The sequence below is a fragment of the Bacillus rossius genome, chromosome 12 (assembly GCF_032445375.1).
Source record: "Bacillus rossius redtenbacheri isolate Brsri chromosome 12, Brsri_v3, whole genome shotgun sequence".
NCBI classification, from domain to species: Eukaryota; Metazoa; Arthropoda; class Insecta; order Phasmatodea; family Bacillidae; genus Bacillus; species Bacillus rossius.
This window is the reverse complement of record NC_086339.1, coordinates 901,033-926,975: the sequence shown is the minus strand read 5'-3', so window position 1 is coordinate 926,975 and position 25,943 is coordinate 901,033. Positions and strand designations below refer to the sequence as shown.

The 25,943-nt window shown below is 45.0% G+C and overlaps 1 protein-coding gene across 10 annotated transcripts in view; it reads left to right on the top strand.

Annotated features, from left to right (window-relative positions):
- Nucleotides 1–25,943, top strand: part of LOC134537324 (ras GTPase-activating protein raskol) — a 327,338-nt gene that overhangs the window by 173,479 nt on the left and 127,916 nt on the right. For 2 of the 10 annotated variants that reach the window (XM_063377635.1, XM_063377630.1), the window contains exons 1-2: nucleotides 4,527–9,073; nucleotides 11,165–11,293. The exons of 2 other annotated variants lie outside the window; for them this stretch is intronic. In XM_063377635.1, coding sequence (XP_063233705.1) covers nucleotides 9,010–9,073; nucleotides 11,165–11,293 — 193 coding nt within the window. In that variant the 5' untranslated portion in view covers nucleotides 4,527–9,009. 6 more of the 10 variants (XM_063377640.1, XM_063377637.1, XM_063377639.1 and 3 more) reach the window with 4 other exon arrangements.

Genomic DNA, 25,943 nt, shown 5'->3' with positions numbered 1-25,943 from the left:
GGAAAATGTTTACATTGCTTTTTCTTCTCATGGTCCATAGACCTCATAATGCTGGCTGCATTTAGTTAACATTCGAAAAAATGTGGCTGCATGGAGTATAAAAAAAATTACATAAAGTTTTTTTTAATGTTGCAGATGTTTATAGTAGTTCCCAGAACTTTTCCAGATCAAGTAGGTACTTCGAAATCTGCTATCGCCTTTAAGCTGTGTCGAAAGGGAATTTTTTTTTGGCGTGACGTCTAATAAATCGATGAACGCCGGCTGCACGCACGAAAAAGTGTCCCGTTACGCACATTGTTCCATTTTGATGTGTCCCGTTACGCTCATTTTATATCGCTCTTTGCTAACCTGAACCTCCTAGCATTGCCACCGAGTCCGTGGCGTAATTCTGTTTTCATGCTTTTCAATGTAACATTTTCATTGCTCTTTGCTAACCCGTTCCTCCTAGCAGAGTCCGTGGTGCAAATATATTATTTTTGACTGCATTTTGGTGTTGGCTAAGCCATTGTCCTTCACATCATCCTTGAAACACTCCCATTCGTTTCCTACTTTTCCTATCATCGTCCTATCCTTAACAGAATAACACAGATTGGAAGAAGTTAAATAGCAAACATGTATAAAAGTTAGATTTAAAATAATCTGTTCGTTAAAGTAATAAACATATTTGAATTAATGAGTGCAAATAAAAGTAAATTTATCAATTAAATTGTAGATTTCATTTCACTCCTTTGTATCCATACAAAATAGTGATAATTCAATAAAAATGATTCAATTTTATTCATAAAAGTATGCAATCATTTCATCAATGTTTTGTTATGACGTCACGTTAAACTATCGTCCATAAACCAACTTTACAGACAACCAATTTTTTTTTTAATGTGCGGCTAGCACAAAACTGGTGATTTTTTTCCCATCGGAATTTTGCGTTTGTTTTTCATGCCTACGCACTCGCGCCTTTGATTCCAGAGGGAAGCGTATTCCCAGGACGGTCTGCTCGTCGAGGCTTCAGGGAAAACAAGGATTTGAACGGTATTTACTATCACACATTGTGTCTCTCTCCCTGTGTACACACATACACTCGGTGTCGGCGGCCGCGCGGTCTCGCCGGAGCTAGACGCCCCGACTAGGGAGAGCCAGGACACGGGCTGATGACCGCAGACCCTCGGAGGGAGGGCGCAGACCACCGGTGACCCGGGGGACACTCGCCAGTGCAGGGTCCGAGCCCCTGCCTCGCTGAGACGGGATTCATACACGCAAACGTCAAACCTATGCTTTATGGGCAACTTGCTGTATATTTATACTTATAGCACGTGTACATGCACAAGAATAGCACGAGAAAAGCACCCTATCCAGCAAGAGCGCCCATGCCTATGGGCAGGGTGGGTCCGTGGCACCCCCTAGCTTTCAGGCAAAGAAAAAAAAATAGGTGTTCTTGAGCATGTTGGGCAAATTTTGTGTCTTTTAAGGCCGTTTTTGGCCTTTTTTTTTTGTCATTTGTGATGGTTTGCCCCCCCTCCCCCTATAAATTTTGCCCCCCCCCCCTTACAAACTTTCATATGGGCACCCTTGCTATCCAGAAATGACTTGTGTCGGTTAAAACCAAAGTCCTGAGCCACGAGGGCTTTATTTGCGCCCCTGGATATATGAGTTAGTCGCCTCGCTGACCTCTGTATGCATGTGTTGTCTCAGTAATCCACACTGTCCGTAGCTCGGGTGACGTGAAGACGGCTGAACCATGAACCGTGGAGTTTGGCTGTGTCCATTATATTCTAGACGCATATTTATTACATTACATAAACATAATTTGTTTGGATTTTAATAACGCTAAATTCATTTTTACTGTTATTGATTTTTTTACTTTCGATGTATAATTAAATTAGCAAAACCATTGTTAAAAATTTAAGTTCATGGTTGGCTTAAAAACATTTAAAGATTTATTTTTCTAATATTTCCGGGATAGCTTTCTCTCAGGGGGCTGTTATAACCACCAATAAGGGTAGTGGAGCCTTTGGTGAAGCCAGTCTCCCAAATACCAGCCCCGCTGTGAATATGCGTGGCGGCCCTGCATTGTTGCCCTGCTGTGACACCAGACGCTACGTAGCACTGCCGGTGTAGCATGTTGAGGATGTTGATTGCATTGTTGTGGACGTGTTGATCCACATTTGGGAGAAACTCCGTCCACCGGAGGATAAAAGCTTATCAGTGTCATGGGACATGTTGATCCGGCCATGCGACGGAAGTACACGGGCCGGGGGAGGGGGGGGGGTTCCCAGGCCCCCAGCACTCCGTCAGGCCATTGATCAGGCTCTGGCGAGCGCCTTCAAGGTCACTCCTGCCCCCTCCACTCCTGGCGACAGCTCTCACAAGCACTCCAGACAATATCCACGAGTATCTCAGTGAGTTGTATTTAAGGCATAGAAATTAGAATTTTAAAATGAAAGAAATATTGTTAAATTTTATGCAGTGATTGAAAAATAAAGGTCAAGGAAAATAATAGTAACGTAGCTTGATTTGAAGCTCGAATACAAATATACCTACTCTTATACTAAAATACAAATGAAAGTACGAATAATTGTAAATTTGTTTTTATCATTTAGAGGAATTTCAGAAGTTTTGTGTCTATTTCTAGTAGTTTATGAGACACTTGTAGTTTGTAGGTACTTCAAGTCAAGCTCGCAAATGTGCTAACATCTGGGTGTCGTCAGGCAGATACTTCGCGTGGTGTCCGCCCTGGACAACAGAGGCTACAAGTGAAGAAGAAACTCCCGCTTTTGAAAACGGTGGAAATGAGATCCGTTAGCCATGTTTCCGCGAATTTCCCGTGAATTAACGAAACTGTCTAACATCACACTGTCGCGATCCCCGCGGCGCACCCTCGGATCCCCCTGCTGTGCGATCACGTGGACCTGGCGCTTGTGCGCTTGTTGCGTGGAAGTCCCTCCTGCACGTCCGTGGCAGCGGCTCCTCATTGTCTCCGACTGTCGGTGTACCGCGGCGTGAGCTGGGTGTTAGCGGTCCTTCAGGTGTTTCGCAGACCGAGTGTAGTGTGAACGCTCTTCACTGGGAACCACACATAACTTAAAAACACTCAACTTAGAAACCTCAAAAAAATCCACGTAACTTAGAACTGTCATAAGTTAGAAGGATCATAACTTAGAAACAAATAACTTAGAAACACACAACGTAGAAACACACAACTTAGTAACGTCATAACTTAGAACTATCACAACTTAGAAACACACAACTTAGAACTGTCATAACTTAGAAACACTTAACTTACAAACACGTAACTTAGAAACACGTAACTTAGAAACACGTAACTTAGAAACACCATAACTTAGAAAAGCACAACTTAGAAAAACAGCTTAGAACAGGCATAACTATCTTGTTTTTTTCTAAGTTATGTGCTTCTAAGTTGTGTGTTTCTAAGATGTGACAGCACCCCCCTCTTCACTTACGTCGTAACCCTAATGACGCGAACAGAATGCAAGATTTGTGCTCCCGGTAGATACCGGGAAAAAAATTTCGCGGCTTCATTTCGTGATGGGCTAGAATCTGAATTCGCTCGCCTTCTCATGCTGCTTCAGTGATTGGACCGCAGTTTACCTGAAGGACTCTGAGCCAATCATAAACCCTCGATAAAATAAGTATCGAATCAAAGGGAATTCCAGATAACACTTGTCACGAGTCAGTAGCTAATGAACAGTGACCGCGAATTTTTCCAGCCATATACATAAAAAAAAAATCGGTACTTTTAAAAACAATATTTGTGGAAAACAGTTGCCAAGAAATAGTTTTTTTTATTACTACAATAAATATATTTTAAATTTGTACAATATAAGGCTATATATTTTTTGCATGTATGAAAAAGTTTTTCAAAATATTCCTGATTATTTCTTACGAAAATTGGCGTATAATCATATATTTTAATAGATGTTTTATTCAAGAATATTTTTTGTAAACCATGGAAAATATAATCGAATATTAAACTATTACCCGATTTTGCTGCATAATTCGTGCGAATATATATTTTTTTCTTTCAAAAGTATAGCATGTTTGATTTTATTTTGAATTGTTATCAGTATTAGGGTTATACATGATCGCGTAACAAAATTTTGTGTTTAATAATTTGGTGCAAGTAGGGATTTTTTTAAAAGTTAGGAATAATGATGTGACTCAAATACTACGATATTTTATTGAATTTTTTTTTAAATATTGGGAACGGTAATTAATTGGCCCATCAGTACTGGTGGGTTTGACTTGGAGTCGTGGAAGAGTGTTGGAGTGTCACGAAGCGAGTGTGGCCGGCGCGTGTGTCTCTGCAGAAGCCACACGGAGGAAGCTCGCCTTGTGGAGCGGCCCGCCATTGTTGTAGCCGCGCCCGGGGCGTGACGCGGCGGATGCAATCACCGTGCGAGACTTCCTGCCGCAGGAAGTGCCCCCCCCCCCCCCTGCACGGCACTCGGTCCTCAGTCCTCGGCCGCGAGGTCCGAGCCAGTCGCGTCCGTGTGTCCGTGCCGGTGAGCTGCCGTGTCCGGGTGCTTCTTCGAGTCGCCTGGGTGCCGCCTGCGTCGATACTTTCAGTATCATCATCTGTTCGGATTCAGTTTGGGCATTTCGCATTCCGGCACAGATATACAGCGTAGAGACCTGACAAATTCCCGGGTTCATTTCGTGTCATGCTAAAATTCAAATAATTATACCTTAGTGCTGCTTCTGCCATTGGTTCACTGTTAATCTTGGAGGACTGGGGGGCCAATTAGAGACCCTCACTCATAGAAGTGCCGAATCACAGGCCACCCAGTCGAGACGACTCGCAAGTCAGCAGCCAATGTACAGGTGGCATTTGCCCGAGTGTGTAGAGGATATCGTAGTCTATCCTGGAGGTCATTGAACTCGCGAATTTTTCCGGTATTTATATATAGGCAAAAACTAGCCGAGGAGGTAAATTCAAATACAAGCTACGTTCGTTGAACGAAGAAACGGGGAAATACAAATTCGCGGCATTCTCGGGATTAACATTTCTGTTATTTGTTATTTGAGAAGTTCTACAACACTGTCCTTGTCTCGTTGTTGGTCGGACTGAGGTTATTCCAGTACGTCTCGTTGGCGCTGGCCTGCGCGAGTGACCCGCTCTGTTCTCGCGAGGCAGCTGATGGGACACGAGGCGTGCACGGCAGACAGTCGCTGCCCAGTGACCCGCTCTGTCGCCGCCAGGACAGCGACGACTGCGCGCGAAGTGGGGCTGACCTCAGCTGTGATGTGCCGGTGACTCGCCGCTGCTTTGGTTCCGGGATTGTCTCGTTGGCTCAAAATCTTCCGAGGGCGTCCGTCGTATAACTGTGAGGTAGGCCCCCGCGTGCATTTGAAGCTACAGCGTATCGCAAAATCACTCCTGTAGCCAGCTGGTAGATATATGCTAACTGATAAACTGCAAAGTTATTTTACTTTTAAATACTTTTAAAAAAATACAATAACTTCTTAATTATTTTATGGTTAGAAGATATATATATATATATATACTATAGTTATTTTCACAGTGATCACGAACGCGCTACGACTATTGAAGATAGTGTTTTACTGAGGATAAATTTACTGTTCGTGAGTTTTGGATCCACGATTCTCCGGTTTGTGACTGTGATCGTCGAAGGCTGATCGCTGACCGGCGACAGTCACGTCGAACACAGACGAGGCCTGCTCTGGTAGGCCGTGCAGGATGCCCAGGAGCGAGGCTAGGTGACGTCACGAGACGTACAAGGACACGCCGCGGGCGTCACGCAGTCCCGCCACACGCCACACGCCACACGCCACACGCCACACGCCACAGTCCTGTGCCCGTCAGGGCGGGGAACCGGCGGACCGTCGAGGTTTGGCCACTGCTCACGGCGCAACAGATATACTGAACTCTACCACAATAACACATTTGGCAAACTTTCCAGTTAAAAAAGTTATATAATTTAAAATTGATGTTCTTATGTTTGATCACAAACGGAAAATTATCGAAACACCGAATGAAAAAAAAAATATGTTTGTTGTTGATACTAAAAAAACCATGTGTGATACAAATTGACCGGCCTGTTTTTTACGTGTTTTTTTTTTTAAATGGCCATCGCTGTGTAAAGGTTGGGCACCCTGAAACTCGCCAGAACACCCGGAGGTTCGCAACTGCTACAGCCTGTGAGCTGGTAGTCGCTGCCCGAGCGGCCCACAGTCGCGTGCTCGCAAGGTCCACTCTGCAGCGCTGCTGTCAGCGCCGTTATCGCGAGGCGCTCGCGTGTTATCGGCGCTGTCCGCCGGTGCCTCAGCGGGTCACGCCCCTCTCTCTCAGCAGTTGGCACGCGTGCTGGCTGCTTCTCCCCGCAGACAGGGGACGCCCCAGGCGTAAGGTTCAGTTCCAAGAACCTGAGGTTGTCTCACGCCCTGATGGGCATTGAGCAGGGCCATGTATTTTTCGCGAGGGAAAAAAAAAATCTGATCGCCTCACTAGACTGCAGTAAGGTATGCCCGCGCTAGCTGCAGTTCCCTTGTGATGGTCTGCCGTCTGCAAGAGAGGACATTGCCCCGTTTGACCGGGCCGTTCAGGACGCGTTTGCACAGTGTGCACAGTAGACACGTAACTGAGAAATAAACCCAGCCCACCACGAAACACTGACATTGCTAAAATGTTGGTGTGAAAATCTTTTCGCGAAAAATAGACGGCTCTAGCTTTAGAGTCCTCGAAAACCAGCGACGAAAGAAAGACCGGAGTCCGCTACCTGTCACGAAGTCAGCAGCCAAGGAACACACTGCAGTAACTAAAGCTGCTAAAGGACTGTGGAGTCTAGCCTAAAGGTCATTGAACATACACTAGGAACTCGCGGACTGAGTCGGGAGTAAACACACTTGAATACTGACGATTGGCCCGCAGTTCTCTCGGTACGCCCTGAACAAACCTGAGCCAGGAATGGACACGGAGAAACACTGTAACGATGCGACCCAGCCCAAAGGATGAAAAATCTCTGTTACGGTGGCGGTCAATGCTCGTACGAAAAAGTTACTAAATTAGAGACCGGAAAATTACGCCGTTTCGTTTCTCTGTAGGCTGAAATACAAACACTTATACCTTTGGACTGGTTCTGTAACTAGCCCATATTTCAACGTGGAGGACTCTGAGCCAATGGGAAATCTTTGACCAAAGAAGTATCGAATCACAAACAATCCAGTTGCGGACATCGCTCAGGTGAGCAGCCAATGAACACGTGACTTTTGCCCGAATATTCAGAGGACTGTCGAGTCCATCCTAGTGGTCATTGAACTCTCGATTTTCTCACGTGCCTTTAAATAGTAGCTTGACTAGTTTTATGACAGTTGCGTCTCGCCTGGAGAGGAAACTACTCGCAGAGAAGTCGTTCTACTCGGTGCTGCGCAGTTGCTTATCTGGGTCTCAGGTTCCTAGAGAATCACTTTTTTGCAGGGAAAGTATGAAATAACGAAAGGCATTTATTACATCACTCGGCTTCTGTGCCAAGGTTGTCAGGCTGACGTGTTGCCGTCTGTCCTCCAGTGAAGCAAGGTAGACGACGAACATACGGCGCGATAGTTGTGAGTTATGCGCGTAGAAGCGACACTGCCTTGCCTGCTCCAGCTAGTATCGCCCTTAGCGATGTGCCTCACACACACAAACCTGCGGCAGGGGAGCGACTGCGTGCTGTGAAAGTTGCGATATCGACCCTTTTTTGTAATCTTGGTGACTGCTATCGAAGTGGTTTTTAATGATAGCTGCTACAATCAACACTTTTGTATGCGCACAGTTGTTGGGATGGCATTGTGTTGTGTGCGGACGCCGTATTACATTTCCAAGATAGCTAACACTTTCTCTTCTGCTGTGGTTTTTTTTTTCTTGGTTGTTGCCCTTCTGCCCATTATCGAAGCTTCAATACGTTTTAACTCTGTAAGCTGGCTGGAAAAATAAACGAGCGATCTTGGTATAATGATCGAAAATATATGGCTCCCCGCTAAGAGATGCTTACAGGGAGGCCACCTGATAGTTCCGGGAATCGGTGATGAATGAAAAAACAGTGTTGCCACATCTACGACGTGTAGCAACAACAAGCTGACAATCTTACATTCGCCTCTTTCAGACGACATTGTGTTGCATTGATTTATGATTGTCAATTGAGCATCGCTGAAAACACAAAAAGGAAATAATTTCAATGTGACAGCAATAATATTTACGTACCGCGAAAATAATTTTGAGTTACTACATTTGTGGAGTCAATTTAAATACTAGTTAGACTTTATCACACATTTTCGTGCTCCTGTGATACTGAAAACATTGTTTTGATTCTGAATGTGGTTAATGTGAAATTATGGGTGTTAATTAATTTGAAAATTTAGTTTAGCCACATATATGATCGCAAATTATTATTGTAAACGTAGTAACCACAGTCTACGAAATATATAAATTAGATAGCTGTAGAGCATTCAAGCGATTAAAAATACCAAGTCTTCTAAATGTTCCAACTGACAAGATATTAGATACATTTTTTTTGTATGACCTATTGATCGAAAGAAAACACGTTCAAATTTTTTGAAAGCGTTCACATTGTCTGTAATTCGCTGTAAAACAGGGATCGCAGTGCTGGTTAAGCATTTCAGAATCGATCACATCGGAGACGTCGCAGAAATGTTTCGTTCTACGTATCGGTAGCTTGTATTACAAACTGGTCGTTGCTATTTCGTACAGCACCCAGTCGGCACCCATGCGTTTCGGACGGCGCCCGCTGTTGTCTGTTAAAGTTTCTTTCACAAAGATTTTTTTTCGGACGATGTTTTCTCCTGTATTAAGTTTTTGTTCCGTGTGCTTCGCGCGCCAGTAGCCGTCAGAGTTGCGCGGCTGTAGGCGCGGATCGCTGGCGCAGCGCGTAATGAGGAAGCAGATTCTCCTGGCCATTGTCGCTCCGTCTGTCGCCCGCGCCGGTCGCTCCGGTCGCTCCAGTCGCTCCGGGACTCCGGGGCTGAGGCGGCCCCATGGCGCACCGCCGCGTCTGGAACTCCCTCGTGCGGCGCAACAAGAAGGCGTCCGGCTCGCACTGTGAGTTCTGCATTGTTCCATGCTGTCCATGCTCTCCATGCTGTCCATGCTCTCCATGCTCTCCATGCTGTCCATGCTCTCCATGCTCTTCATCTCGCCATGTCATGCTCAAACCACTGTCAGATGTCGCCGATTAAACGTACTTCAATATTTATACCAAGCACAAAATAAGAGTTCAGAAGTATTTTCCACATTAATAAGCAGTTAGTTTCGCGCTTATGTTGAACTATTTTAACTATCGCTTGCCTAGTTTTATTGAATATGAGCCAAACTTATGTTAGTTATTTTTTTCTGTTCTGTGATTCGAGCCAAAAAAAAATAACTCAAATGTTTCGCGATTTTGCGTTTAGTGAGTTTGTTCAAAAAAAATTTTTATTTAAAACCTTTTAGTAAACAAACATTGAGAGAGTGAAAATATATAACATCGTTTCTTTTAAGGTATTTAATGATAACAAACTAACAAGTGTCATCCGCTAAGTTATCGTATATAAATTAACAATAATTTCATAACTTAGCCACAGTTTTACCAAAACTAACAAAACATGCCGTTTTGAAGTAGCTGTGTCATGCCGCTTTTTACACAAATAATTATTTTCGGTTTTAGGTGACCGACCCCTGATTGGTGCGCAGAGCTTCAATCAAATACCATTTATTCCAAAAGAATATTTCTAAACGATATCTGATCACAAACAACTTTGAAGAATCTTTGCACGTCCCAGTACGAGTTGCAAGTATTTCCACTTTCCTACGAATCTAAAACAGAAAATATATCTGCCAGCAAGGCAACTTGTATTAAGGCTCTAAACGGCTTCTTCTTAAAATTTCTTTTCGGGTGTGTTATATTTATTTTTGTTTCGTGACATAAAACAAAACATTTACTTGAATTTAAAGAAAGGATAAATATTCAGTACATATTAATAATAATAATTTAACATTTTCAAGGAAAAAAAAGTGTCAAATTTATTGCCATAATATATTAAGTTAAATTGATAATGAAGAATGAAAAAGATACATGAACGTTTTCTGTTTTGGGCTCTTTGAAATTTATTTTCAGGAATATCCAAACTAAGGTCCTTACAAGGAACATGTTTTTGGACTTTGTAAAACTAGTCGAGCACTAATACTGAGTTGCAGATTACCACCTGTTATTTAATAATTAGTAGCATTTAAGCATTATGTGTTTATTCTCGAATATCACGCCCAAAACAAAAAATAAAAAAAGGACTAGGTAGAAAATATTTTTGGTACATTATTAAAATGTCATAAGCTTTTAGATTACAGTGGCGACAGAGAAGGAACTTAAGTACGTAACTGGCATGGCCATACATCGGCGTCAGTTTATAAGCTTGTTCGAGTATTTCAGCACAGTACTTACTGCGTATACCCAGCAGAGAGGCGTGAAGTGCGCCTTTCATCACGCGACACTCCATGAGGAAATTGTTATTTGCGTCTCAGTGAGCAGTGTAAAAACGCAGGTTGCGATAAGGTTCTACCATCTGCACACACGCCTCGTAGCGAGTGCAGGCGGCTGGAAGCCCGAGGTCTTGCCAGCGTGTGGACACAGTGGTCGTGGTTGCACTATCTCTCGGGAGATGGCACAGAGTGCCGCGTCATTCAAGACAGGACAAAACATGGGGTTTTCCTGTGCAAAACACGTTAAGGTTAAATAAAAAAAATCCCGAATTAATTGGTTTGCACGACATGTATTTAGAAAGATCATTAAGAAGTACATTGTCTTTCATGTAATTAATATATATATATATATTTTTTTTTAAATATTATTATTAAATGTTCGTTCGTTCAAAATCTTAAATCTCCCGTAAGTTCTTCACAGATTTCTTTGAAATTGTGACACAACTTTGCATGGGCATACGCGCGTGATTTTATATACCTATTGTCACACCTGCGGCAGGTATAAAGATGGATGAAAGTACAGATAGGTACGTGTAGGTACGTCTCGTCTGCGCTCGCGCATCGCTCGTCCCGTCACAGTGGTCCCTGCCGCAGCGCCGCGGAGGTAGGCCAGGCGCGGGGTGCTAGTGGCAGAATGTGTCGACGGACGGCGGTGGCAGCTGCTAGTGTTGTCGACAGCGCCCGTGATGCGGCGAGTGACGACGGCCGAGCACGCCCGCCGCCTCTCCGCGCACCGCCACACGCTGGAGGCGGACTGCCCCTCGCTGCTGGAGGCGGACTGCCCCCCGCGCGGACCCAGCCGGCCAGGTGACGCCCCCACTCGCCCTGTACACACACGTGTATGCATACATAAACTACAAGTCTGACGGTGGTAGACAACCAGAGGCCTCGAGAAAGCCAGTTTCAGGCAATTGGAAGACTGGAGCATTCTCCTAGTTCATCCTAAAGGGGACAGCATCTAGGAGAGAAGCCTCAGGAATACTCTGACGGGCTCTGACTTCTCCCCAGCTCCCTAACTGTAGCCGCGGAGTGTTCTAGAGGCGTGGCCGGCCAATCCCGAAGCAGGACGAAGATAAACTTGCTTGGACTGCAGCCTATCGCCGATTTTAAACCGCGAGTTATTCTGGTCTCTTATCAGAGGTCACAGGTTAATGTTAGAGTCTTTTAAACGTTGGAGTTATTTTGTTTACGCTACAAATTATTTCGTGGGTCTGTACTGACAAAATACTGATTGGCTGCCACACAGCTGTTTCAGTACAGCGACGAAATGCACGGCGATAGTCTGGAAGGAGGGGGGGGGGGTACCCCGATGAAGACTCACTGGCGAGTATCTGACCTCTCGCCTCCCCTCCCCTCCCTCCTCCTCTTAGCTTCAGATGGCAAGGCACACTTACAGCGGGCGATACTGGATCTATAGTGCATTCCACATCGACTGAGCACTACTGACTGAATTCTCTGCGCAGTCTTCCCGGCAATAGCTCGTCGTTGCGTGAAATAATTTCTCCTAATTTATAAATCCATGTGGGTTATGGACATAGTGGCCCCAGGAATATATTCCGAGCGTGCAGACATGCGGAAAGCGCTGTAGGCCCTTCACTCTGCTTCTGCCGCCACCGAGGTCAGAGGTCAGCAGCAGTCCGCTGAGAACACAGTCTGTGAGTTGCGGAACACTCGCTAGAAGTGTCGAGAGTGCGGATACCGACCTCCGAGCGATTGGTTTCGAGTCGTGAGGCTCGTGAGTTTCGTGAGGTTCGTGAGGCTCTGAGGCTCGTGAGGTTCGTGTGGTTCGTGAGGTTCGTGTGGTTCGTGAGGCTCTGAGGCTCGTGAGGTTCGTGAGGCTCGTGAGGTTCGTGTGGTTCGTGAGGTTCGTGTGGTTCGTGAGGTTCGTGTGGTTCGTGAGGTTCGTGAGGCTCTGAGGTTCGTGAGGTTTGTGAGGCTCTGAGGTTCGTGTGGCTCGTGAGGTTCGTGAGGTTCGTGTGGTTCGTGAGGTTCGTGAGGTTCGTGAAGCTCTGAGGCTCGTGAGGTTCGTGAAGCTCTGAGGCTCGTGAGGCTCGTGAGGTTCGTGAGGTTCGTGAGGTTCGTGTGGTTCGTGAGGTTCGTGAGGCTCTGAGGCTCGTGAGGTTCGTGAAGCTCTGAGGCTCGTGAGGTTCGTGAAGCTCTGAGGCTCGTGAGGCTCGTGAGGTTCGTGTGGCTCGTGAGGTTCGTGAGGCTCTGAGGCTCGTGAGGCTCGTGAGGTTCGTGTGGCTCGTGAGGTTTGTGAGGCTCTGAGGCTCGTGAGGCTCGTGAGGTTCGTGAAACTCTGAGGCTCGTGAGGTTCGTGAAGCTCTGAGGCTCGTGAGGTTTGTGAGGCTCTGAGGTTAGTGAGGTTTGTGAGGCTCGTGAGGTTCGTGAGGTTCGTGAGGCTCTGAGGTTAGTGAGGTTTGTGAGGCTCTGAGGCTCGTGAGGCTCGTGAGGTTCGTGAAGCTCTGAGGCTCGCGAGGTTCGTGAGGCTCTGAGGTTCGTGAGGCTCGTGAGGCTCTGAGATTCGTGTGGCTCGTGAGGTTCGTGAGGCTCGTGAGGTTCGTGAGGCTCTGAGGTTAGTGAGGTTTGTGAGGCTCTGAGGTTAGTGAGGTTTGTGAGGCTCGTGAGGTTCGTGAGGTTCGTGAGGCTCTGAGGTTAGTGAGGTTTGTGAGGCTCTGAGGCTCGTGAGGCTCGTGTGGCTCGTGAGGTTCGTGAGGTTCATGAGGCTCTGAGGTTAGTGAGGTTTGTGAGGCTCTGAGGCTCGTGAGGTTCGTGATCTCTGAGGCTCGTGAGGTTCGTGAGGCTCTGAGATTCGTGTGGCTCGTGAGGTTCGTGAGGCTCTGAGGTTAGTGAGGTTTGTGAGGCTCTGAGGTTCGTGAGGTTTGTGAGGCTCGTGAGGTTAGTGAGGCTCTGAGGTTCGTGAGGCTCTGAGGTTCGTGAGGTTTGTGAGGCTCTGAGGTTTGTGAGGCTCTGAGGTTCGTGAGGTTTGTGAGGCTCTGAGGCTCGTGAGGTTTGTGAGGCTCGTGAGGTTAGTGAGGCTCTGAGGTTCGTGAGGCTCTGAGGTTAGTGAGGTTTGTGAGGCTCTGAGGTTCGTGAGGTTTGTGAGGCTCGTGAGGTTAGTGAGGCTCTGAGGTTCGTGAGGTTTGTGAGGCTCTGAGGTTCGTGAGGTTTGTGAGGCTCGTGAGGTTAGTGAGGCTCGTGAGGTTAGTGAGGCTCTGAGGTTCGTGAGGCTCTAAGGTTCGTGAGGTTTGTGAGGCTCTGAGGCTCGTGAGGCTCTGAGGTTCGTGAGGTTTGTGAGGCTCTGAGGTTTGTGAGGCTCTGAGGCTCTGAGGTTCGTGAGGTTTGTGAGGCTCTGAGGCTCGTGAGGTTTGTGAGGCTCGTGAGGTTAGTGAGGCTCTGAGGCTCGTGGCGGGCTTCGAACCACGTCTCTCGTTGCGGTGTTGGCATGACCCCCATCCTCCACCGCCCCCTGGTGCGACGAGACAGAACCTGCAAACCCTCTCAGCTCTCACTGTAGCAGCGAGAGCCTCTGCCTGCGATACTTGCAGATGTGTGTCAGATGCTTATCTGCGGCGACGTCTTCCCTGGAGCCCCGAGGATGTGGCGAGGTGTTATCTCGGTAACACGAGGCCTGTGATAGCGAGCATCGCCCTGCTGCAAGGTCACAGCCGCGCGCAGTGTGTGCTGGTTCGCGTCTAGAGACGAGGGCCTCAGCTCTATTGTGCATTGTCAGGAGTCATTGCGTGAAAATGGAACGGGAGTCGATGAACGGAAATGTGACACAAAGATGGCGGATCCACGTGTAGCAACATAAACCCGTATATAGTAATTTTTGTACAAATTAGGTGACATAGCAAATGCACTGGTGCCAAATGAAACATAATGATAGTGAAACTCTCCTGGAATATATTTAGTAAACTAAAATGTTCATAGTAAGAAATAACCCCAACTCCCAATGTTCTGATGACGCAGTGGTATTTCTCGTGCTTGATAACCTCAGGGTTCATGTTTCTAAACCCCTTCTCTTTGGATTTTTTTTGTTTTTACTTTTTAATAATATTATAATATAATATAATGTTGAATCAGCTCAATTTGTTTAAGGTTTGTTTGTAGGAAGTATTTAAGGATTTATTTCAGTCGTTTAAGCAAAAACAATTATACGAAAATACACTTATTGTTATAATATGTGTTTAAAAATGTTCCAGTGGTTTTTTTTAGTAATACCATAGAAGTATAACTTCTAACGTGCGGAAACTTTATAGTATTAACAGTTTAGCGAATTTTAACAAGATGGGCAGTATTTTAATAACATTTCTTATCGAAAATCACGTTCAAAGCCGGGATCTATTGAACAGCACCTTTTAGATTGAAAAATACCGAAAAGATAGCACCATGTTCGTAATGCTTTAGAGAACCAACAAAAATTTAAATATCTTTGACGCCAAGTTCTTCCCAACATAATTTTCCTGGTTAATAAATTATAGTTATTTTAAGTTGCTATTATATTACGTTATGACCAGTCAAGTTTACAAAATGTATTCCGGGATATTTTCACCAACATAAAATTTACTTTGGCACAAAAATACGCTTAGTACATCCCCCGATGTTCGCGAAATTCAATATATACAGGTGCATGAGGCCAAATGTGGGTCCGCCATCTTGACTACTTTGACTCGTGGTCGTGGCTATAGCAGATACTGCACGCATGCGCACTAGACTCTCAGCCTGTCGAATTTCCGTTGTGTAATGCGCACTTCTTTCATATCTTGTTAAATAGATTTATAGTTAAGGTTTTTAAAAAAAGGGGGAAATTTTTTTTAACTGTTATTATCTAAAAATGAATCATTTTCGTATATTTATCACTCTCTGCATTATTTTAAAGAATTATACGTTAAATTTCGTGTTCGAGTTCCGTATTAAGTTTATTTGCAACAGGAAAACATATGAATTTGCTCGTTTCCGAGGTTAGAAGTACTGGCACACTTGCGCCGTCCTTGCGTGGGGTGAGGGGGGGGGGGGGGGCAACTGGGACAGCTAGAGCGCCCTAGCGGCGAGGTGTACAAGCTCCCCCAGCCAGGCGAACCAGGCACCAGTCGGTCCAGGAAGAGTCGGGCAATGTACTTGCAATCCTTGAAACGTCGTGGAAATTACCCAGTAACAGTAATGTGAAGGGAAAATGTCACGCCATCACCTATACCGTGGGAGCATTTATTTTTTTCCTGATATGATTCAGTGCATAGTCACACACAATATTTGATAGCGGATACAATGTTCTGTTTTGGGTTTTCAGTTTTTATACAATTCTAGTTTCCAATTAAGGTTTGTGAATGTAATGGAAGGGTGAAGGATGAAGAAAGGAAGCAAGCAAGGAAGGAAGGGTGGGAGGGAGGAAGGAAGGAAGGAAGGGTGGAAGAGAGGGAGCAAGCAAGGAAGGAAGGGTGGGAGGAAGGAAGGAAGGAAGGAAGGAAGGAAGGGTGGAAGAGAGGGAGCAAGGAAGGAAGGGTGTAAGAGAGGGAGTAAGGAAGCAAGGAAGCAAGGAAGGAAGGGAGAGAGGAAGCAAGGATAGGAGGGAGAAAGGAAGAGCGTGACTGGGAGGGTGGAAGGGGGAGGAAGGGTAACCGGCCTTGTCGCGCAGTGCTTGGCAGTGCGCGGCGGCCCGTGCTGGTTGCGGACGTCACTGTCACGTGACGCAGCGCGATGCGCCCGGGGCTTATTTGGACTGAGCCCAGCTCTTCCGCGCGCGTGCTCTCTATGCCTACCGCCTCTGGCGCGGAGGGATACACACAACTTACAAGTTACATAAGTAGGGACCGGGTTCAATGAACTGTAGGATGAACTCCATAGTTCTACGTACACTCGGACAAATGCCACCCACTCATTGGCTGCTGTCTTGTGAGACGTCCCAACGTAGCAGCCTGTGATTCGATAAAGCTTTGGTCGGGCGTTTCTCATTGGCCCAGAGTCATCCAGGTGAGTTGTGAGCCAATGGCAGAGGAAGCACTGAGGTATAACGATTTGTATTTTAGCCTAACGCGAAATGAATTCGCGGATTTTTCCGGTCTCTATCCATAAGGTAGAACGATCATAACTTAGAAACACATTACGCAGAAATACACAACTTAGGAACTACATAATTTTAAAAAATAAGTTACAACTATCATAACTTAAAACACACAACCTATAACTGTCATAACTAGAGACTTGAAAAATTCGCGGGTTCATTTCGTGTTATGCTAAAATTCAAATAATTATACCTTAGTGCTGCGTCTGCCATTGGTTCACTGTTAATCTGGAGGACTGAGGGCCAATTAGAGACCCTCACTCATAGAAGTGCCGAATCACAGGCCACCCAGTCGAGACGACTCGCAAGTCAGCAGCCAATGTACAGGTGGCATTTGCCAGGGTGTGTAGAGGATATTGGAGTCTATCCTGGAGGTCATTGAACCCGCGAATTTTTCCGGTCTCTAGTCATAACTTAGAAACACACAACACCGAACCAAACAATTTAGAAACGTCGTAACTTAGAATATTATAACTTCCACAACTTAGGCACAACGGATTAGAACTGTCATAACTAAGAAACACGTAACTAGCACCACATAACGCCGAACCACACAACTTAAAAACACTGTAACTTAGGAAATCACAACTTAGAACTATTATAACGAAGAAAAACAACTTAAAACAGGTATAAAAATTCTATCTTGTGCGTTTCTAAGTTATGTATTTCTAAGTTGTGTGTTTCTAAGTTGTGTGTTTCTAAGTTGTGTGTTTCTATGTTATGTCTAAGCAACCCTGGCGCGGACACTTAGAAACACACCAGCAACCAGCACAAGGACCTGTGTGTTGTCACGCCAGCTCGGCATGTGGTAGATCTTTTGCACTTTTAACATTTGGTTTGTTCGCATTTACGATACCAACTTTATGATAATAAAAAAAATTCTTCTAGCTAAATCTTTTTTATTATAATTTAAAAATTTACTGTAAAAATATATCTCCAGTTCTTAAAATTTCCTAATAGAAGTGAAAATTGTTTCTCACCATATAATAAGTGACACATCTAATAGCAATATATCGTAATATCACTTAATTCCACCTGGTAGTTTGTCTCGCGCAATGTTCGTCACGCCATAGAGAGAGGGAGTAATAAAGTGCACTAAAACTCTTGTTTGAATCGACAGGCAGCGCTAGTCACATCTGGTGGATGGTTTCCAAACTGCTCCTCAAATTTGCGATTCACATAAAATTTAAGATCGCAAAATAATGTTCACCCGGAAAAATGCAAAACCTTTATGTTGATCTTAATAGTTTTTTTTTGATAGAGAAGAGAATTATTATAACAAAAAACTAAATAATCGGTAAAAAAAAAATACCAGTAATCTGTACTCCCATCAACAAAAGATTTATAGTTCAGGAGAAACCACTTGCTTTCGCCAATCCATGTGTGGAAAGTCAGAGTGGTTCCCACCCACAAGTGAATAACTGAACGGCATGTCGCCGTTACAGAAGCAGTTCTAGCCATAACTGATAGGTTGTGTAGTGTTAGGAAATCAATACTTGAGTTACCAGGGGTGTCCCAGCACCTTCCCTGGAAATAAACTGCTCCACTCAATAGTGGTTTGTAGGCATGGCGCGTACGCAGAATTTCATTTAGAGAAAAAAAAAAAGGGGGGGGGGGTGGCTTAAACCACTGCTGATGTTCGCTTTCAAGTTCTTTCCTGTTGTTGGTGGGAAATATCTTTTTTTAAGGATTCCCTTCCCCGTGTATGTTACTGTTTGTTGGTGTAGGTGTGTGTTTACATAAATAAATGTTTACGTTTTCTGTAGATCACACTCCAAACGAAACAACATCTACCGACTGTTTTACTCTGTGCAAACTACGATCACTGTACACGTCCGTTCGGAAAATAAAATTATTAAACGTTTCATCCCCAGCACCATGAACCCCTCCAGGTGTGGCGACGAGAGTTTTGTCCTCTTCAGGACGCCAGTACGAGGGACGAGTCAGTGAAAGTGAACTTCTCGTTGCAGTAATAAAGTAAAACATACGGGCAGTAAAACTGTTTTCATTGTTCATAACGTCTCTTGTTTGAAAGCACGTGCAGTTTAGCCAGTGCGATCACGCGGTTGGCAGCAGTGGCAGCGTGTGGCGGCCCTGACACGTAGCGATAGTGGCGCTATCTGTCGGCGACAGCGCGAACTATCTGGCCTCCCGCTGCCGCCCAGGTGCGCGCTAGTTCCACGCGCCGCCGCAGCCGACCGCAGCGTGGGTTCTGGTCCCAACGTGGGGTCACGTGATTGTGTGATTTATAACGATGACAAAATTATAATGAGTTTCGATTAAGGATTCGAGTCTCTGGTCGTTGGCGTATGCTGTAGACCAAATAATAAGTCACAGTCACCTGGTGATGGTGCACCCACAACAGAGGCATCGCAACTCCTGACATTGCTGGGAGCGACCATGGATGTTCAACTGTTGCCTTGCAGTAAATTACTGTAAATATATCATATTTAAGGATGCGAATCATCTGAAATAAAGAACACCTTGAAATTTACTTCTTTTAGCAGTTTTAACACTCACATTGTTGGGGATACTGGGAGGTACGAAATATACTTCTTTTAACAGTTTTAACACTCACATTGTTGGGGATACTGGGAGGTACCTTATCTTAAGAAAACTAGCCAGAGTGTGCGGTGTCAGAGAAATATAATTTATTCCAAACAATTTACAACACACACAAAGGTTATTAGCATGAACACTATTACTTCTCGGGCTGACGACAATTGCTCGGGCATTTCAACATTGCGCCCCTACGTCACTGTAAACAAAGGGAATTGAGTTTTAGTGCAAAGTTATATTGAAAATTTACAACCATTAAACTTTGTCATCAAACCTAGCTTCGTCATGACGTCAGGATGTTGTGGCCAAGAGGGCGTAGTTAGTACTTCACAAACCAGCACGTGAAGTTACACAGAAACTCTTTATTAGAAAAATAACTCTTTCCCTTAATTATTCTGGTTTAGTCCACTTTTTAGTTGACGATGGTTTTGGTTCTATGGACCATGAAACTAAAAACTATATAAAATTTTTCCTGAAGTTGCACCGTGGTAACGGCTACAATAGGCAGTATTTCTTCGAAATCTACCAAAATACAAGCGTGTTTGTTTACTCCAAAAGTAACCCCCGTCTTCTGTTAAAATTATCAACTGTTGAGTTGCACTTCAACATAGTTCATATATTTGAAATGTGCTGGTCACGAAACATCAAAAACTCGTTGTATTGAAATTTGAGACATACATAATGCATGTATTTTGGTTTAGTTGCAAGGTTGCTTGCCCTCAACAATGCGCCAGCCGCGTCTATTGGAACATATATTTCGACAATTCTTTTTCAACAAGCAGCTCGATTGCGAGCAGCAGTGTTGCGCGGTGTCGTGTCAACCAGAACACAGTCTGGTTCGTGCATTGTGCTCGAGGAATGAAATGTGGCAGTTGGGAGCCCTGGCTTGCTGCTAGAGGGCTGGACTGCGGCGCTAGAGGCCGGCAGAAGTGATGATGCACCCGGGGAACCCCGACTGGGGCAGAGATGAGCGTTAGCCATCAGAAGTGAAGTTGGTTTTCCCCCATTTATTTTCTCGGATTTTCACGTACTAATGTGGCGGACGATTGTTTATATTATTGTATCAGCTGTTATAGCCTGTTTTGATTAACGACTGTAGTTAAGCGGTTCGGAAGAAAGTTAGTTTAAAATATTACCGGTTAATATGCTCATGTACATTAAACGTCTGAAACAAACCCTTATAATATCGATATGGGTTGAAACGAAAACAGACTAGACTAAACTGGACATAACTTAATAGGATTGGTATACTTACTTGTGTAAATATATATTCTCCCAGTATTTTGAGGTTATGTTTAATCTATTCTCTGTATGTATGAATGTATTCGTATGATGCGGTTGGATGACATAAAATATAATTAAGTATTTTTTGCTGCGTGTAGACTCTCGCACAATGTTTCTTCTTAATAAAATCAATCTTTCTAAAGTGATTCATGTTTAAAAAAAACGTGAAGGTTTCTTATATTCTATCATTTTCGCATTAATCTTCGGCGTTTTAACCTCAAATACAAGCACGGTTGATATAATTTGTAAACAAATGGCCTCCATGTTATGTGTAGTACAGAGATTTCCCCCTCCACCCGGATCCTCTCCTGATCTCCGGCCTGGCGTCGCTGGTTCGTGTCCGCGACTGTCACCTCGCGGGCGGTCAAACAAACCAAGTGTTTTCCTACTACTAGTCATGTCATTACTATCTTGTGTGTGTTTGGGGGGGGGGGGACCCGGGCCTCCTAGGATCAATAAGCCCCTCCAACTGTGGGGTCCACTTGCGCTTGCAAAACCGTGACTATGAAACAGGGTTGATAAACGTAAGCGTCAAAACTGTGTTTTATGGAAGTTCATCTATAACTAGGGGCAGTCATTTTTCGCGAATAAGTCTGAATGCCTATTAGACTGCAACAAGTTACACCCACACGAGCGGTTTCTTACTTGTGATTGGCGGCCGTCTGCGAGAGAAGTCGTTGCCTTGTTTGACCGGGCCACTCAGGACGCATTCGCTTCCGCACTGAATTACTGTGATTGGTGTTTGTGACAGTCGACGTGGAACTGAAATAAACTCACCCAATCACGAAACACAGACGATGCTACGGTGTTTTAATTTTCAGCTAGTCGAGGAATCTTTTCGCGAAATATGCATGCCCCTATCTATATATTTTAAATATTTCTGCTTATTGTATGCATATAGGCCACAGTATGGGCTGTGTACAACACACAAGCACCTGTCCAGAGGTGACGTGTCGGTTAAAACTCACTCGCGACTCTTGCCCCCCCCCCCCCCCACCCTATCATCACTGAATTTCCGCAGGCCCACCCTTGCGTATCGTAAATATTTGCGCCCCTGATTACTAGTACTTATGAGCTTTTATTTCTGAATTTCAACTTAATGCTTCCCTTACATTTGTTGTTCCGTCAATTATATTTTCAAAATGTGTTACACTTACAGGTTGTCTGTATAAAATATTAGCGGGGCGGATGAGACCGATTCCTAAACAAACACGATAAAATTAAACACATCTCTATAAGGAATTGTCGTTAAACTTCATTATAACTGCACAATTTTTTTTTTGTTATCATATAAGGAAAGTAGGTCACTCTAATTTTGCCTTGCAAAGATGACACACACCTGCTAGGAGCGTACGCAGAATATCTTTTTTTTTTGGGGTGGGGGGGATAGAGAAAGAGAGAGAGAATAACGCTGTTTGCTTTCAATTTTTTCCCATTTGTCGGAGGGAAGGCTAGGTTGTTGTGGGCTGTAGTGGTCGATGAGGGGAGGGGAGAGTGTTCACACTCCACTGACATGCGCCGCGGAGTGTGGCGGTGTGGTGGCGGCCCTGCCCCCCCACCCTGCCTACACTCCCTCCCACTCCCCCACTCCCCCTCTCCCCCCCACCCACGTCACGCCATGCGGCGAGGCCAGGAGCCAGGAGCCAGGCAGTGCGCGCTCAGCGGCGGCGGCGGGCGGGTGTGTGCCAGTGTGTGCCAGTGTGCCAGTGTGTGCCGGTGTGTGCCAGCGGGGGCGGGATGGAGGGCCACGGCTCCGCCGGCTCGCGCCGCATCAGCCGCAGCTTCCAGTCGTGTCTGCGCGGCGCCTCTTCGCCCGCCGAGGACTGCCCTGCCGGTACTGCTGCCCTGCCCGTCGCCACATCGTGACTGGCGGCCGTCTGTGCACTGGAGGGCTGTGGCAGTAGACATGTGGGTCGTTACCACAACGCCGACAGCTAGAAAACTGCTGTGTACCACAACGCCGGAAAATGTTGCTGCGCTGAGGGGTTGGGGGGGGGGGGGGCACAGCAGCAAAATGAAAAACAACTGAATTAATTTGTGTGTTAACCTTACCTAACCTAACCTTTGTGGCAGTCCTGCAATGACATTTTTCGGCGTTAATGTATTTCGGTTTGTTTTTTTGTAATTATGCGTTGTGGTACTTTCCTAGCTGACGGCGTTGTAGTCAATTTGGCATTCGGCGTAATGGTTTTCGGCGTTATTGTAGGTTCGGCGTTGTGGTGCGTCCCCGAATAAACCTAGCTAACCACGAAAAACAGACAATGCTGCAACTTGTAACACACATCTGGTGTGGAGATCCTTTCTCGTAAAATACACGGTTCTGGTCAGGATATTTATGACAAAGGTCATAGCGTCTTCTTTTTCCTCTGGTTGAGAGAATCGTAATTATTTGGAAGTAGTTACGTAAGATTTTCGATCGTTCTTGTTTCCGCAGTCACGTCTGGAGCGAGAGATACTCTTCCCGGTCGAAGACATTAGGAAAAGAAACACAGTAAATTTAAACAACGTCTTTGGAAATCCAACAAACAATAAAAACTTCCCGCGAATCGCGCGACTTCCTCCAACACCGGAGGCCGCAATGCTAACTTACAGACGGTTGTGTTTCTGGAGGAAATGTAACTGTTTGTTGGGCGGTTCATGTTCGCGATGCTCCTGTTCAAGAGGCGGCGAACAGCCTCGTGTCCTGGGAGTGAACAGGGGGAGGGGGGCGGGGCCTGTGTCAGGCAGCACTCCATGCAGGCGTCGTTATCTGCTTCAGTTTGACAGCTGGATATTCTCCTGTCATTTCTAAGGAAAACGTATACATGCTCGTAAATTCGTAAGCCAGCTCAGTTCTTTATTTAACTACGTGCTGGTACTGTAATAACGAGCGCGGGGGACACGAATGCCTCGCGTGCCAGTCAGACATGGAACACACTCGGAGCCGCAGAGTGAGGCGTGGCTTAGCACGCACGGCTACCAACACTTACAACTGTTCGCGGAAGCTTCACTTAAAATGTTTGTTTCTTTGCATCCACAGCCATTTTAAATTCCCCCCCCCCTTCAGAACACAGAATAATTCTATCCCTGAAGTTGATTGTGATTGCTGTGAGATCTTGGGTCGTGAATATATCAACCTTTGTTTTAACAATGACTATAAACTTTATTAATATTATCAAGTGTCACAATTTAACATATGCTCTGCAAATCAATAGTTGGTTTGAGCGCTGTGCCTGGAAGGAAGACGATTTTTTTTATTATTATACGCAAAACGTTAACGATCGAAGATGGCGCCTTTTTTTTTTCTTTCCGTGCAGGTGAATGTATGAAATACGGGGGAGGGGGAAGCAGGTGAACTAAGTGAACCACCAGGTCACTGCTAGGTCTGTGCTGTGCTGTGCTGTGCTGTGCTGTGCTGTGCTGTGCCACACGGCAGACTGCACGAGCAGTGCGTGCCTGAGGCAGCGACATCTGCCGCCCGACTTGCGGTCTGCCATTGTGACCCCCACCACCTGCCCACCACTGTTCTACTGAGTAGGGAGGGAGTACAAGAATACTCGCAAACTGTTGTTCGAGAAAATGGTGCGTGTACTTATGAACGCGCGTTAAAGGTTAGTTAGGTTTACGTACTTACTTGTAAAATAAAACTTTAATTTTGCTTTAATATTTTTATTAAAGTCAGTAAATATGCTAAAGGTTTATTTAAAAAAATATTAATTTGCAATATTCATTAAATAATAATGTAATGATTTATAAATTGCAATGCAAATAAATTATATATACGGGAACATAACCTCACTTATATAAATACACCTGAAAAGGTTTATAAACACAAATTCTATTACTAATATTCAAAATAAATAAACTTTAATTATATGGACGAGTTTTCAATATAACCACTGAAGTATATGTTTTAAAAGCACATATATTTTTTTAATTGTATGCATCCTCTTTTGATCCTGTGAAAATTTCTTTGCGTGGTGCGCGTGAATCGTACAAATTCACTCTCATCTTTCTGTTCACAACGCACCTTAAGAAGTGTAACTTAAAAAAAAAATCCATAGACGACGTTGTTCCTTTCGTGGTTGCTTATTATTTTACATCTTGGACACCTCCCCTGCGAAAAATACCCTCCCCCCTTTCCCGTGTGGCTCTGAGTGCATCTGAAAGCTCGGCGAACAGCGAAGCCACCCTCGATTAATGGAAAGGCGTCTCCTTTAATTTGTAAACTTACATATTTTAGAATGATTGAAATTTCGTAGCTGTTATGCAGAAAATACCATTGAAGCGTATTTGTTGTCATTGTTGGAGATTAAGTTCAACTGCCAGTAGCCTTTTGCGATATTCTGTTGTGCAGAACAGTCCCAGAGACTAGCTGAGAGTTGAAACACTGCAGCATCGGTTGTGCTTCGTGATTGGTTGAGTTTATTCCAGGTACATGTCTACTGTTGGTACACCTGTCACAGCCATTCAGTGTTGAAGCACACGCGTCCTGAGTGGCTCGGCCAAACAAGGCAGCGACCTCTCGCACAGACGGCCGCCAATCACAAGGAAGGAACCGCTGGTGCGGGTATCAATTGTTGCAGTCTAATGAGCGTTTGAATATTATCGCTAGAGACCGGAAAAATTCGCTGCTTCATTTCGCGATAGGCTAAAATACAAATAGTTATACCTCAGTGCTGCCTCTGCTATTGGCTCACAACTCACCTGGATGACTCTGGGCCAATGATAAACACCCGACCAAAGCTTTATCGAATCACAGGCTGCTACGTTGGGACACCTCCACAAGACAGCAGCCAATGAGAGGGTGGCATTTGACCGAGTGTACGTAGAACTATGGAGTTCATCCTACAGGTCATTGAACCTAAGAATTTTTCCGGTCCCTAATTATCGCGAAAAAAGCCGTAATAATTAGGGACTGGAAACATTCGCGGTTTCGATGACATTCAGGATAGACTACACAGCCCTCAGTATACTTAGGAAAATAACGCCTGTTCATTGGATGCTGACTTGTGAGTCGTCTCAAATGGTCTGCCTGTGATACGATACTTCTTTGGTTGAGTGTTTCCCATTGGCCCAGAGTCGTCCTGGTGAACAGTGAGCCAATAACAAAAGCAGCTTACAGGTATGTGTATTTGGATTTTAGCGTATCGCGAAATTAATCCGCGAATTTTTCCTGTCTCTAGCAATAATGCGTCACCTACCTCCACTATCAGTCGAACCCTTCCTCATTCCTTTTGTTTCCAGGCACGAGTGTGCTGTCCACTCTCCCACCACGCCCACCTCCCGGCCGGATGTCACGGGATCAGTCATGTGGACCTTGCACGGGGCGTGTGATTGTGTACCAGCCGCTCTCAGCATGACCTTAACTGGCAGTAATAGATGTACTGTGTGACACCAGCAGAGCATTGTCTTGGAAAAAATTGTGAAAACTACGTAATATTTTGTAAAATATTTCTCTTCACGAAGTTCATTATTAGTGACAACAAAAGGGTACAAGATTGTAATCGTCAACCATCTTTCTTTTTTTTTCCTCAGTGTCAACTTCTTGGTTTTACAAAGTGGTATGGGTTA